At 35.0% G+C, this 14,960-nt stretch overlaps 1 protein-coding gene across 1 annotated transcript in view; it reads right to left on the reverse strand.

The window, feature by feature from the left end:
* Positions 1-14,960, reverse strand: part of CDH19 (cadherin 19) — a 68,500-nt gene that overhangs the window by 6,022 nt on the left and 47,518 nt on the right. The window contains exons 10-12 of the mRNA XM_074899291.1: positions 12,064-12,185; positions 4,270-4,387; positions 1,905-2,156 (exon numbers count right to left, since the gene is read on the reverse strand). Of these exons, the coding sequence (XP_074755392.1) occupies positions 1,905-2,156; positions 4,270-4,387; positions 12,064-12,185 (492 nt within the window). The remainder of the gene's footprint in view (positions 1-1,904; positions 2,157-4,269; positions 4,388-12,063; positions 12,186-14,960) is intronic.

A 14,960-nucleotide genomic window follows, 5' to 3' on the forward strand; every position in this document is an offset into this window, starting at 1 on the left:
GACAGAATGCAGAATATGGGGTGATTTTTAACTTATTAAATTTCTTTTTTCACTGGTGTAAACTGAAAAAAAATTCATTAGTTTTATTGGACTTGTCTTTCTTATTTTCTGTTGATACTATGGCAGATCAAAATACAGCATCACGATAGAGCCGCAAGCCTTCATCTTCAAGCCTCAGCTTTCTTGTAGATAATGATGATATGCTTAGTGTTATACGCTCTTATTTATACACTAGTAGGATTCATATTGTATAATGAGGGTAGAAGAAAGCATGTTTACCTTTACCTAGATATCCTTCATATGAAAAAAAAAGTAATGGTTTTACTTAAAATTGTGTATATTTCTTTTAATAATACAGGATTTAAAAATATTACTATTGTATTTGCTCTCATTAACAAATACACTGAGAGAATAATTTTCACTGAATTTTTTTGTTTCTTAAGGCAATGTAATTTTTGTTATTGCTTCTTTTTTTCTGGACATTATACTTGTGTAGCTGGATATTACGCTGCAGTTTTCCTGTTTTGATTTTTTCCTTTTTTGTTTTAGAATTTTATTGAAAAACAATTTATTCTAGGTTCGCACAATTTATAATGATGATTTGATATCACACTGCCCGGTAAAATCCTGATTCTTTCTTCATTTTCTTACTTTGGAATTGTTTGTAGTTTCATTAGTGGAAAAATGGTTTTACTAACATAATCCATCACTTTTTTAATGGTATTTTTGAATATGGCATTTTTTGAAACATTGCTATATGGAATAATATGGATATGCTATTGTATTACATAGGCAACAGGGATTTAGAAGTCTTTATTGTTGCTTTATTGACATCAGCTTGAATTTGGCCTTGAGGCCCATGACCATCAAGCTCTAAGATCAGTTATTTTTCCTTGGAAAACAAACTCACCTGTCTCTACCGCTTGTCTTTCTTGCCTGGCCTCAGAAGCTACCATACCTTAGCCTCACTAACTCAGACAGGTACAGAGTTTCAGGATGGATATTTAAGGATTAGTTCAGTGTACCTACTGTTATAATGTGTCAGTGTCACCAAATCACGCATCGAACCCTGCAGGAATATTCTTTTGCTGAAAAAAGGCAAATGCACTGTAGCAGCAATAACTGCATGCTTCACCAAGTAAAGGAGCTGTTTTCCTGACTGTTGTCACTCCAACTTATCTTGCAGCAGTCATAACCCCATGGAGTGCAGGAGCAGCCAGCGTTGGGCGGTTGGTCTGGTTCTGAGTGCCATTTGCCAGCTGTACATGACCCTTTGCAGAGGTACAAGCACAACTCCTGTGCATTCAAAATGCTCTCAAACCCACTTTTCACATCCACAAGCTCTTAAATGTATGGAAGTTAATTTGGTATCTCCTGAGATGAAAAAGGAGATGTCCACCCTTTGGAGAAAAGGCTGTCTGGAGATGCAACTTTTTTTATTTGACAGAGAAACTCCCTGTTTGTTCCTGGAGTTGCTTTCTGAGAGTATCTTTTTCTTTTATTATTTTTTATTGATCTCTAGCTCTACATTTGGCATACCTAAAGCAGAATGAGTAGGGTGCTGCTCCTTTTAATATATTCTTATACTAGCAAATTTTCTTGTATAATGTTGTTTTTAGCTTTTCCTGAGCTCAATACAGACTTTTGAGTCCCAAACTTTTATGATTGGCAGTGCTGGAGGAGTAAGCAGGACCATGACTCATCTTTTAGGACATTGTGTTAGAATTCATATTTTACTGAAAACCAGGAGAGAGGGGGAAATTATAGTTAAGAAAACAGAAAAGAAATTAAATGTTTGCCTTATTGCAATTTTTCTCAGTAGCAGACTGCTTCCAGTCAAGGGAACGTCTTTGTCATTTAACCAAGACTCTGTAAAAGGAAACAAAGTCATTTCTCTTACTTACCTAGGAGTATTAGTATGCAAGCCAAAATGGCAACTAAAGCTTCTGTGCTGAGACCCATGGAGTACATGAAAGCTCCGTATCGACAGTAGAAGGTGTTAACTTTGGTGTCACAGTCGCAGACAGTGATGGTGAGAGTATTTGTGCTCGTCAGCGGTGGGATTCCATTATCCAAAATTAATATTGGCAAGTAGAAAGAAAACTGCTCTTGCCTCCTGAAACCACTTTTTGCTGTGAAAATTCCAGCTGTATTATCTAGAAGACAAATTATTATGCATTATATGCATGTATTATTTTTAATAACAACAATAAAACTCCAGTGGAATCTGACATATTTGAAAGCAATAGTGCTGTGCAAAGCTACATATTAAGAAAGTTAAAAAAGTAAAATCAGACACTGACATGTGGTGGTTTTTTTTTTTCTGTCAATCATGAATAAATTGCATTTATTTTTGACATATGTATTCCAGGGGCAATAATAAAATTCGACCTAGGAGCTCTGTTTTTAATGTTCAGAGCTAAAAAAATTCCCACCGTGTTCAGTACCTGACACCTGCCCAGACTAATTAATTGGTTCTTAAAATGGTTCCATGTAACCATCTGCTACCAATCCAGCAGTTCACAGATGAAATATAGACAGTTTACCAATCAAAAGGCTTCAAAAGTGTGTCTAGCAGCACACAGAGGAAGCAGGTGGCAAAGAAGAGAAAGAAAGAAAAAAGTCCACTAAAATAGTCTCTTATTTCTTTCCCTGACTCAAAATCTAGATCTGGCTGAGCTCCTGCTATCTAAATTAATAAAAAGTTGCTAGAGGCTCTCACCTTGCTTTGTATTTAACTATTAGTGTTTAGAAATCAGTTCTGTAGAAAACTCAGTTAGCATCTTAAATTCAGCTCCTGCTGCATATCAACTAATTCAAATCTGAAACTTTTAATTTGTTTATTGCAAAACAAATTAGCCCTGTCTAAATCTGTGTGTAATGGAAAGAAGAAAAATCTATAAATATTTACATGTCAGATTTTTTTCTCATGTCAGTGTGAAATATTGCATGCATGCATAAATGTACATAGAAAAAAAAAAAATGCTTCTACCATTATCTGTATAATACATCTATCTATCCAAACAGTCTATTGAAGTTAACTCCCTCACATTTAAGTTCTTCTAGGTTTCTGTCATAGTTCAGCAACTCTGAGATAAGATGCTCCAGATGTATAGAGTTGCTTTTGCCTCGAAATGTCCCAATTCACCCAGACAATTCTATGAAATGCAGCAGAAAGGAAGAGAAAAAGAGATTGAGAGCTGATTGTACCATATTTTAAAAGATTTTTTTTTCCACATCAATAGCCACCAAAAGGAACTGGACATAATTGCCTTGTGTGTGGCTCTACTTGGGCCTTGTGCAGAATGAACAAATGTGGGAAAGGCTCACGGCTTATATGCAGTTTGACCTTACTACAACTTATCCTGGCATTGAGTGAGAGGTTAATGAAGCTGGGAATTGAAATACATATTAATACATTGACTAACTTTGGAGATACTGAGAGTAGTTGTTTGCTGTTCAACATAGTCTGAACTTTCCAAAACTTATTTGCATTGATTTATTCACCTAGCCAGAACATTCAAATAATTACCAAAGTCAGTAAGAACAACATGTACTTTAGCTGAGTCTGAAGACGCCCTTCTTTGTAGTCTCAGCAGACCGACTCTAAGTGGTCATCAACCCTGAAATTCCATCAGATATTGCACTCAACGTTTTCACCGCAGGGTGATTTTGCTTGATATGTCTCTATATCACTCTATTAATAAGAGTCTCAATCAATATCATTTCTGAATAATATTAAAGTACATATAGAAGACATTTGTATGATATCATCAATAATCAGCATATGCAGTTTAAAATGTATTAGGAAATAGGATTACATTCGTATTTATCTGTGTTTAAAATTTTGATCTTGCTAAAGTGATGAAGTAACATATTAATAGTAAACTTCTCTTTCTGATGGTCTTTTGTCATAAACAAATAGATAATTTTAACAAGGAAGTTTCCCACTATATCTTACATTAAGAAAATAAATTTATTTCCTTGAAATAAATCTGTCTTTTTCTGTTTGTTACCCTTCTGAAAAAGGAATTTAAACTGTTTGGTATTACTAAATTATTGTTTTGAAGTGCACCTCACATCTTATAATGACAATTTCTATTTAAGTGGAAATCTCTATAAAATTGGTGATGTGAGGACCACTCACATATCTTATACTGACTATTCCTATTTAAGTGGAAATTTCTATAAAGTTAGTGATGTAATGAACACTAGAAGCATGCATTTTTTCATTAGGAAGGTTCTAAAGAGGTACATGAATGACACTACCTTTATTATCTTTGACAATAAAATGTGAGTTGTTTGTGGCCTCCTGGGCCAAGGAGAAGTAAAAACGGTGACCTTCTGCTGAGTCATCTTGATCCACTGCACTGATACTTTGAATTAGCTGTAAACACAGATAAACATAATTGTTTACGAATAGAATCATTTACTTGCCCTTTAAAACAATAAAAGGATATATCAGGTGTGTTAAACGGTTAATGTTAGAGATGTGATCTGAGTGTATGTTACGCACACACAAATACACACCTTTAATACTCAAACAGCCTTATTGAGGCTCACTTTCTGTAAACATGCTGCTTTGATTTTTCATCTATTTGAGAGAGGCAGGCATTAAAATCTTGAAAAAATGTAGAATATTTTCTGATTCAAAAGACCAGGAGTAAATGAAGTTTCCATAAATGAAAAAAACCTCATCAAATATATAGTGTTTTGTCCTTTTTTTTTTTTTTTTTTTTTTTTCCCAAGGTGAAAAGTATATCATTCTACATTTGAACAAATCCCTCTATACAAAACCGATTTTCTTCCAGCCCACAAACACAATGACATCATTCAACTGATATATTGTAACTCCAGTAAGTGAGATATGGTGACAAGTTTCCTGTGCTGAATTGCTGATTCTGGGTATTATACCAGATTGATTATGAAACTTTTTAGCTGCTTTTTCTCAAGAAAGCAAAATAGCCTTCATTTACAAATATGTCAAACCAGATAGTCATTGCAAGATAAAATAATAACAAAAAAGAGTTATCATTCAAAAGACTATCTTTAATCTCTGTAAATAAACAACCACACTAGTTAACATAATTAACAATTATGTTTTCTGCTTAAAAAGAGCCTATATTTATTATTTTGATCACAAAATATTTAATGATGTGAACATCTGCATGTATTTGTGAGGTGAGTGTCCCTGCCGATCAGGAGGAAAGTAAACTTATGTAAGCCCACCAATTTAAAGAAAAAGATAGTGTCCAGTTTTGAACTTGGGCTCTATTTTCAGTCATCTCATGCCTTGTAGGTATTTTTACCCAAGAGACTTGAAGCCTCAACTTTCCCCAAACCAGAAAGCACCTGAATGCTACAAGCGGTGCTTTAAAAGCAAAGCAGTAAGTCAAGGGAAGTGACTACAGCTTTCCATCTATGCCTTTGAAAACTCTTTCCTGATTAAATCATTTTTCAGTAAAAAATCTAAGACTTCAGCACACATTATTTTTTCTTTTAAAGCAAGCTAAGTTTGATGAAATCGTCACAGCAGAGTACAAAATGTGGTTTACACCCCAGAAGCTTTTTATTCTTGGCATTGTTCCCTCTTTGTATGTCAAATGTATTTCAAATCTTTATTTTCACTCTATGAAAAAATGAGGGCCCTTGAGATTTTTTTTATTTCCACTAATGAGAAGAGTGATTGTTCAGTGATATAGCTGGTGACAGTGTACAAAGGATGAAGCTTCTTGGAATTTTTTCCCTTTCTTCAGAGCAAACAAAATAGCTAAGGTGATGCAAATACAGGTAAAGGCATACAGGTCAAGAAATAAGTGAAGAGCAATAACTGATCACTAATATTACCTTGATAACAAACCACAGGTTTCATTTTTATAAAGGAATACAGTTCCCAGAATATGCTCAGTATGAACAGCAGTAGAGAACAAAACTATACATCCAGTCTAAAACATGAAAAATGGCACATTTTCATGATAATATTCTACCATATACCTTAATAAATTAAAAACCACTATGCTGACCTTTGTTGACAATTTACTGGGAGCATCTCTATGGCTGCAGCTGAGAAAAAGCTTTGTATGGATGTATGTCTGTCTGTACAACTCAGTGTCTGTCAAGCTAGACCGAATATGCAGAGTAACACAGTAATATTCAAAGACAACTTGGCCACATTTAATTTGGTCTTGTTTGGTTTGAATTTAGTTACTTAGCAGAGAAAAATTACCTGCCTACCAAAAAAAGAAAAACAAACCAAACCCAACCATTAATTATAGATGTGATTTTTAGACTTGCAGTTTTCACTCTGATTAACTGATTAAGAGTTATTTAATCAGATATTAGCAATGTCTTTGGAAAGTATATTTTTAGGTGTCTATCATGTTTGGAAATCATAAAATTATTCCAGTTGTAAAATAGATACTGTTTTGTTATTTCATTATTAACTTCTGTTAGTTTAGATAATGTGTTTGACCCCATGGATATTATGTATATCTGATCCAATCAATAAAATTCTGAGGAGTATGTGGCTGACTGAAAAAAAAAAATCTTCACTTGTTTTGATCTGTACTGTGCTGTTCTACACAAACCTAAGACTCCTATGATTATTCTAGACATATTCACATGCCTTTAAGAATTCACCTTAGCAGGGGAATATTTGGAACATAAGGACAAGTCAAACCCTTATTGTTTATTTCTTACTGTATCACTTCCACTAAGATTCAGCAAAACTCAGATGAGTTAATAAAATATTCAGAGAGCAATAGTCAGCTCTGATTTTGCTGACTCTAAATGAAAAATCCCCCAGAGAGAAGGAAACTTTCTCTTTTTTGTAGTTTCCTAGGCTTTTGTACATCTAATCTAGGAGATTCTAGACTTTCACCAGGGAAACTGGAATCACAGCCTGAAAAACTGCACTTATTGCTTGTGAGTCAAGGTTTTAAAACCCCTACATTTTAGTGTGTAAACAGAGAAAACAGAGCAAATGATGTGTTGTTTTCTGCAAGGTTGTATCAGTTGTTGTATTGACTAGACTGAAATTTAATTGCTGTAAAATTTCTTATTTCAAGGCTTATTAATCTAGACATTTTAATAATCCAGCAGTCCATTTGAAAATGTATATTTCTTTAAAATTAAGATTAATTCACTTGATTTTTCTTGAAAAAATTATTTCAGTTCATGGTGTGTGGGCCTCATTTACTGTTTCTTTTCAAACACACTGAGACCAGTGCTGGGAACAACAGGAACTCCTTTGATCAAAGGTCAAAAAATATATGTCCTGCTATACTCAGTTTCCCCATCCATCTAATTAGTGGGCACTTTCGACTAGTAAATGTCATCAGAGAGAGAGTCTAAAATATCAGTAACAGCTCTGATCCCTCATTGATTGTTTTGTATGGAAGAGATTTTCTGTAAACCCTTCTGAACTGACTGCCTAGCTGGGTGTTGTTTATCTTACAAATACCAAGTTATGGAGTAGTTGACTGCCTAGTAGTCTTGATGAAAATTAATTGAAAATTCATTTCCTCAACCCAAAGTGGTCTCACTGAACTGGAATTATGAAGAAGTCCAGAGGGAAAAATAAAACTGCTCTGTTGCAGTCCTTTCTGTTTGTAAGAGCTTTCTTTCTACCAAGTTCAACTTAAGGCATAGACTGTCCATCTGAACAACTACCACTACTATTAATTTTGATGCTACAGTACTCTGAGTATATAATTTGGAGTTCTTTGTGCATGCTTACATACCCAACTATAGTGTTACTACTTCAATTAGACAGATGGAAGGAAGTAGGAACAGATTTGCCACTTCTCTCTTTCTAGTTTAGTTTTTTTTGTTTGTTTTTTTTTTTTTTTGTTTGTTTTTTTTTTTTGTTTTTTTGGATTGCTTTTCCCCAAATATCCTTCAGTAGGAGTTCTGCGGTGGTTTATAGGATGTAAGAGATCTGATCACCCACCTGTTCTGGGAGAACTCGTGTTGTTCAAATTGGCAGAGGTCTTAAAAGGAGTAGAATTTTTCTTATTGATTAATAATCTTTGATGATCATCAGAGTTTAGTGCAAGTAAAAGATTCAAATGTTCATTAATATAATCAACCCCTGCATTTTCCAGGTAGACCACCTACCTCAAGACCAAGGTTCCCCTTTTGACTGCTTCTATTACTTTTTTGAAAAGTAAATTGGCATAATATTGATCTGGCTTCTCTGGGTCTACTGTAAGATGCTTCTGCTCAGATATAAATAAAATGGTGTATCTCTCAGCAAAGGAATAACGATCATAAAGCTCATGCCATGACATTTAGGTGCCTTTTACATGTGTTTGTATATGCTGATAAAATCTTCCTACCTGTTCCAGATAATGTTGTAGAATCACAGTCTGTATAAAACAGGAAAAGGGAATTTTCCATTGGTTGCTATGTCCACTGTTTCAAAATGTCACAGGTAACACTTAGTGCATCTGCAAGGGTAGCTTAGAGTAAGGGCCTGCTAGAATATATGGTGCTTTCACAGCTTCACCATGTTTTTATATTCTAAAGGCTGCTTTCACTGCTTTTCTTTCTTTTTAACTTTTTTTTTTCTATCTCTACTGCTCAGATATTTTTTGTAAATGATGAAGAGAACGTAACAAGGTGAAATAAAAAACATTGGTTTACTAACCTATCACTTTTCCTTCTCTATCAAAAATCTTTTTACATCATGATTTGTTAGAAAGGATCTGTTTTATCAAACTGCTCATTTTTAACATTAATTGTATACCCCTAGAACTAGGTTAAAGGTTTCTCCTATTTTCTTCTGTCAACATTTTATTATGTAGAGAAGTAATATCAAATGAGTACTCTTCATTTTCACTGTAACTGATGATTATTTTATTATATGCTAAGTACTAAATAAAGAAATCTGTTTTTTTTCTTACCTCTAACTGAAAGTGCTCTGCATACATTGTCACTTCTTTGGATCTAATAAAAATTACTAAGCAAGCTGCAACATCAAAGTAACTTCATATATGATCCCCAAATTACAGGGTCTCACAATTGCCAGTATAAATAAATACGTGTTAGAGAAGATAGCATCAATTCAGAATGTAGGAGTGTTCAGTGTACCTTGTCTTCAACTGAAATGTTTCCTGCATGATATGAAGAAAGACCAATATCCACAAAAGGGCTGAAATTGCCATGCATACAAATAGGTACTTTCTGAATGGTCAGCTTGCTTATACATCATGTAAGATACTTGATATAGATTATGTAAACTTTTAGGCTGCAGTTTCAGGGTGAGTTAATTTATTAATTAATTGGGAATTAAGCTTTCTGGGTCAAATCCATTCCTGCTGAGATGTCTCTAGTGTTACATTTGGGACAGATTTTGTCCACTTTGTTTTCTGATCATTTTTATAGAATATTTTCTCTAGAATTCAACAGTTTGCAGTTACCATACACATACATAAAGGGTAACTAAAAAGAATTGATACCATATTGTGGTCATCATTTACCATGTCTTCATACAGCTATAAAGTCAGAAGGTGCAATTGAAAGGGAATCATGGGTTTGGATGCCTTATTAATATTGTTCTATTTAATCTGATACTAGCTATAGCTGTAGTAGGATAAAAGTCTATTTTATATAACAATTTTCACATTTAAGTAATTTTGAAAATAATGTATTTAATACTAGTGGTGCAGTGAAAGTGGTTTGTCAATGTAGAAAAGGAAAATTTAGTTGTGGTTAGTATACAGCTGACTTTTGGATCATAGGACACTACAGAATTGTAACATGAACTGGATAGTGAAAAATCCCTCTAAAATGTCTAATAAACACAATGGATGGATTTTAAATGGTGCCAAAAAACACCTATGTATTTCCTTTACATCCATTTTTATTGCTATATTTCAGATTATAGTCTCACAGACCAAAATGTAATCCCTTGGTCTGAATGTCTTTTGGACACTAAATTAAACATGTCTGTAACTCTGACAAAACCACTCTACCGGATCACGAATATCAACACTCATGCAATAAAAATAGACAAAGAATTTTTTATAACCTTTCAGAAAATCCAAAACTTCTAAACAAGCCTTCTTCTCTAGACTGAAGCTGTCATTAACAGCCTATGAGTTTCAATAATTAGGACAACAGGTAGTTTTATTCATGATGTGTTTCACATTCTTCATTATAACCAAGTATACTTTAAGGCTGTGTAAAAGTAGCTTAATTGCCACATGACTCTACATTGCTTTTGTTTTAAACCAGACACCAAGGAAAATTCACTTGAATAAAACAATTTGTTTTTTGACAGCATCTTTCCCTCTGCAGTGCCTATCCTTCCTTTCTCCCAGACCCTATAATACCCAGGGATGCAAATATATTTTGGAATACCCCATGAAAGTATACACATCTCAGCTGAGATCAGAAAGGGGAGAGAATTCCAGAAGTTCAGAACATCTCTGAGAATATCTCTCAGCATATAATTTCCAAATAAATGGGTATCTACTTTAGACACTGAAATGTGATAGAGTATCTAGACAAACTTTGATCTCTACTCATAACATGTAAGAAGATTCTTGAGCTGTTTGGAATTGATTACAGAAATATGGTTAAGAAAGAAAACATATGTTATGTCATGATTAAGTTCTTCAACTGCTTAAATTGATTGTCCTGAAATGTGAATTGTGTTATTCAGTAGACAACCAGGCCATTTATAAAATAACTTTTGACGCTTTTGGCTTCCTGTTGATGAAAATAAAGAACCTTCTTTCTGTGAGTATAAAGTTAAAAAAAAGAAGAATAGCACTGAAGGAGATACATCAACTATCAATTCTGTTTTAAATCATAAACATTGAAAAAAAATATGATAAACTCTGACTGTGACAGTTATGCACTTCAGTAGCAATTTCCTGTTGTTCTTTCTAAGATCTTTTTTTAACGAGAAGACTGTTTAACATTATTGTCATGGTCTCCAGAGGCTAAACTAAAGATGCCTGTGACTCTCAAAAACCTATAGTAATTAAAAAGGAAAAAAAAAATAATCTAGAGTAACATTTTTCCTGTCTGTAAGACATCATGCTCCTTCTTCATTCAGATATTAAAATGTTAAAGAGGAATAATTTTGTATCTTATGCTCAAAGAGTTTATTATTATTGTTACTACTATTCTTTACAGTGCCATTTTCTCCAGTGATTCTTAAAATACCCAATATATACATTTACTCAATTGTTATTGAAATGTAGCCAATAACAGGTTAGCATAAAGATGTTATTTATCAGTAGGCAACTATAGAATAATAAAAACCTTGAGAAATAAATCACCTCAGTTTTTATATTATAGGTAAGTCCAAAACATGGATTATAAATATCCATTTATAAGCTTCCATATTTACTTCATGGTGCCTTGAAGACAAGGAACATGAAGTGGCATTTGTACTTTGATCTGACAATGTGTTACCCAAAGATCAAGAGAAATGGCTTGGTCCAAGTACCTCTGAACCAGAGGTAGCCTTTGCAAAGGTAAAAACTACCAAATGCAGAACAAACCAACCAATTGTTAATAAAAACATTTATAAATGGATGAAAAAAAACTATAAAGAAATTGCTTTTGCTACAAAGAAAACTTTATTTAACTGCAGTCTAATCAAGGTCAAAGCAAACAAGCTAGTGTAAAAAGAAAGTCTCTGTGATTCAGAAATCAAAACAACAAAATGTTTGATTGGAATCATCACAAATATTGAAAAGTTCTCTTTCATCTGTCCAAAGAATGTATTAAAGTTGTGAAAAAACACAGATTTTTTCTGTTTATTGTTTTTTGTTGTTGCTTTTTTTTTTTTTTTTTTTTTGAGAACTTTGAATATCCTGGTTTTCCTCTTGCAGTTTTCTTTTGGACTCCTGTGTGGATCTTGGTGTCATGCTTATTGTGTAATTAAGAGTTTAGGCTATAGAACAGGATTACTTAAGAAAAATGTAAAGCTGTAGAGGAAAGTGGGTGGAGGAAAATGGAGAGTCTGCAGTGTACCTGGAGGGTTAGGGTAGCTGACTGATGGACCCCATTTGCCTGAGGGTTAGTTAGCTCCTTCACACTTACCTGTCCAGAAACTGCATTTTCACAAACAAATGTTTCATAATATCTGGGGAATTCTGGTGCATGATCATTAACATCAAGAACTTGGATATACACATTTACTTCTGAAATTTTTTCAGGATTTTCTAGTGGTTAAAAAAAGACAGAATTCAGAAGTTATAATCTATTACTTTTAAATGTAGGCATTAGAAAATTTTACTTATATTCTGCAGAGAAGAAAATAGTCATCAAGACTTATAGACACATTTTATACTAAATCTTTTTAATGAGTTCAAATATATCCTACACATACAAAGAAGGATTTGGTTTTTTCTGGAATTCTGTTTACAAGAAGTGGTGGGGGGTTTTTGTTGTTTGTTTTTTTTTTTTTACTAATCCATCACATTAGATTATAATAGTATATCTTGTAATATATAAGGTTATCTAATGTACATTTTTTTATTTATTCACTCATTCATTTATCAAGTCAGAAATTGATTTAAATGTAAAGAATAAAATCTGATCTGTAGAAATTAAATGAGGTTTTTTGTACGTAGAACAATTTACCATACTAGTTGTGCAAGGGTATGTGGATGGAGTTTCTGCTCCTCTTAAGGTATCTGGTAAAGGACCTTATTCAGTGCAACAGGGGTTAAAAAGAAAAGGAGGAAACTATAAAGAAAAACATAAGAGGGACACAAACATGAGGGACAAATGATAAGGGAGGAGGTGATGGGAATCAAACTTAGTCAGGCATATTAATTGAAGGGGGCATGCGAGAGTGTGAGAAAGCTTATTCCTGTTAATTTATCAGATTGGAGACATTGTCAATTGGGAAACTGAGGGAGAAAAAGGGCAAAAAACCCCAAAATATACCAAGACACATAACTGACAAAGCAAACATGGAGACAATTACAAGAAAAAAAACTCATGATAATTGATGGGCTATCCAGAAACCACAAGGCAACAATTCCAGGTAGATCAACCTGGACTTTGCCACTGGTAAGACTGTAAACCAGAGGGACTGCAGACCCAGAGGGGGGTTGGAATCAGTGGAGCTGGACACACCCATGGGGGATGTGCAGAGAGGAACAAAGAGGGGGCAGACAGAAAGGGGTATAACACGGCTAGTCAGTACGCTTGTCTGGCTGACCCCTGTGCTTGGTAATTCATATCATCTTATATCTTATATCTTATTAAAACTTTTCTTAGCTATCTCTCTGCATAATCTCACTCTTTATCATTTAATGTGTACATGTGCTTCAGGGACTAAGTACCAGCTACTGATGAGACCTCCGTGTGTGTGAGTGAGAACTGGTGCAAGCTACTGGAGTCAAACAGGGATGTAGACAACCCTGGCCTATGGTGCCAGCTACTGGACTGGGTGGGGAGTGCAGGGGACAAGTGTCTATCTTGCCCAAATTGGTATTGAGTAGGGTCTCTGTGTGTTTTCACTAGCAAGCTTTAAGCTGGACTCAACAGTGAGTAGGGGGTCCTTGAGTCCAGGTGAGGTGCTCAGGGGGGGCACTTGTGAGTGTGGAGTGCATGAGGGATGAGTGTGTGAGTTCTGTGTGTTTGCCAGCAAGCACAGAGTATGGACTAGATGGTGAGTTGGGAACCATTGAAGCAGATAATAGGACCTGGGATCCAGGCAGGGGTGTCAGGCTGACAGAGGCTCCATGCTGACGCTGAAGGGATCCATGAGTATGGATGTGCTTATGAACCTGCAGAATGATGTGTGTGTGCCTGCACTAGTGACCTTCTCCCTCTCCACTGAGGAGAAGGAAGGGACTTGGCTGTCCTTGTGGTTTATGTAAGTCCTGTATGCAGGTGTTACTGAAGGCAGCACCTTGTCTGTGGCAGTCTGTGTGACCTGCCATCTTAGTGTCTTCTCTGTCTGTGTGTGTGTGTCTCTGGGACATGTGCTCAGCTTTACTACAGGTTGAGTCTGCAAACATGAAAGCGTCAGCCACATCCCTTGGCCTGGGCAGAGGTCTCGGGTCCCTGGATACCAGGCTGGGCTCCAGCAGCTGGGCAGGAGGGTCCAGGGCTGGAGCACCTGGAGGATGTGGCTGCACTATCTTACATCACTTAACATCATAGATACTATAACAATTGGTCACAATCCTTTAAGAAATTCTATTGCTCTTCCTCTTCTTTAGTATTTTAAAATGTTGAAGCTTTGGGTGTAAAAGTCACCAAAATTCACATGCTTTAAAAATATTTCTGCTACTACCAGACATGGAGTATCAGTGGACACCGATACCCTACCCTAGCCAAGTCAGAAAGCTGAGACTTTGAATTTGGGACAACAGAGCTGTTCTATCCACTGGTCTCCAAACATGTATTTACGAAGAAGTCTGGTTTTGCCCAGGCATGTCTAAGGCATTACTGATGACAGACTTCATAGACTGAGCTTATAGCTTTGTTCCAAATATTAATTGTACAACAGGTTCAATTCCTATGCATTTTGTACTGCTGCTTCTGTTATACAAGCATACTTTATTATTGTGTATATCTAAAGCCACTTTATTACTTTGGCTTTAGACGTAAAAACTATGTCAGTATGGCTTATTCCCATACAAAAAAAAGAAATAAACTCTGCTCATATAAGGCACTTTTTTTTCCTGCATTTACACAAAGTTATATTGCTATAACTACCTCACATAAGGAAAAGCCAGACCTAACTATGCTAGTTTCACGGTGCAAAATTTGTATGTAGACTAGGCTGAAAAAAATAATGTAATAAAAATGTTTATGCCACCAAAAACTAAGGGAAGGAAGATCTGCAGGTACAGTATTCACCTGGCAAAACTGGCTGTTCATGGTTTGAATTGGTGTATCTTTCACTGGGTGAAAATTTGGCTGGATGACCAGGCCCAAAGTGTTGTGGTGAATGGACTTAAATCCAGTTGGTGGCT

Source organism: Athene noctua, chromosome 2 (assembly GCF_965140245.1).
Source record: "Athene noctua chromosome 2, bAthNoc1.hap1.1, whole genome shotgun sequence".
Taxonomy (NCBI): domain Eukaryota; kingdom Metazoa; phylum Chordata; class Aves; order Strigiformes; family Strigidae; genus Athene; species Athene noctua.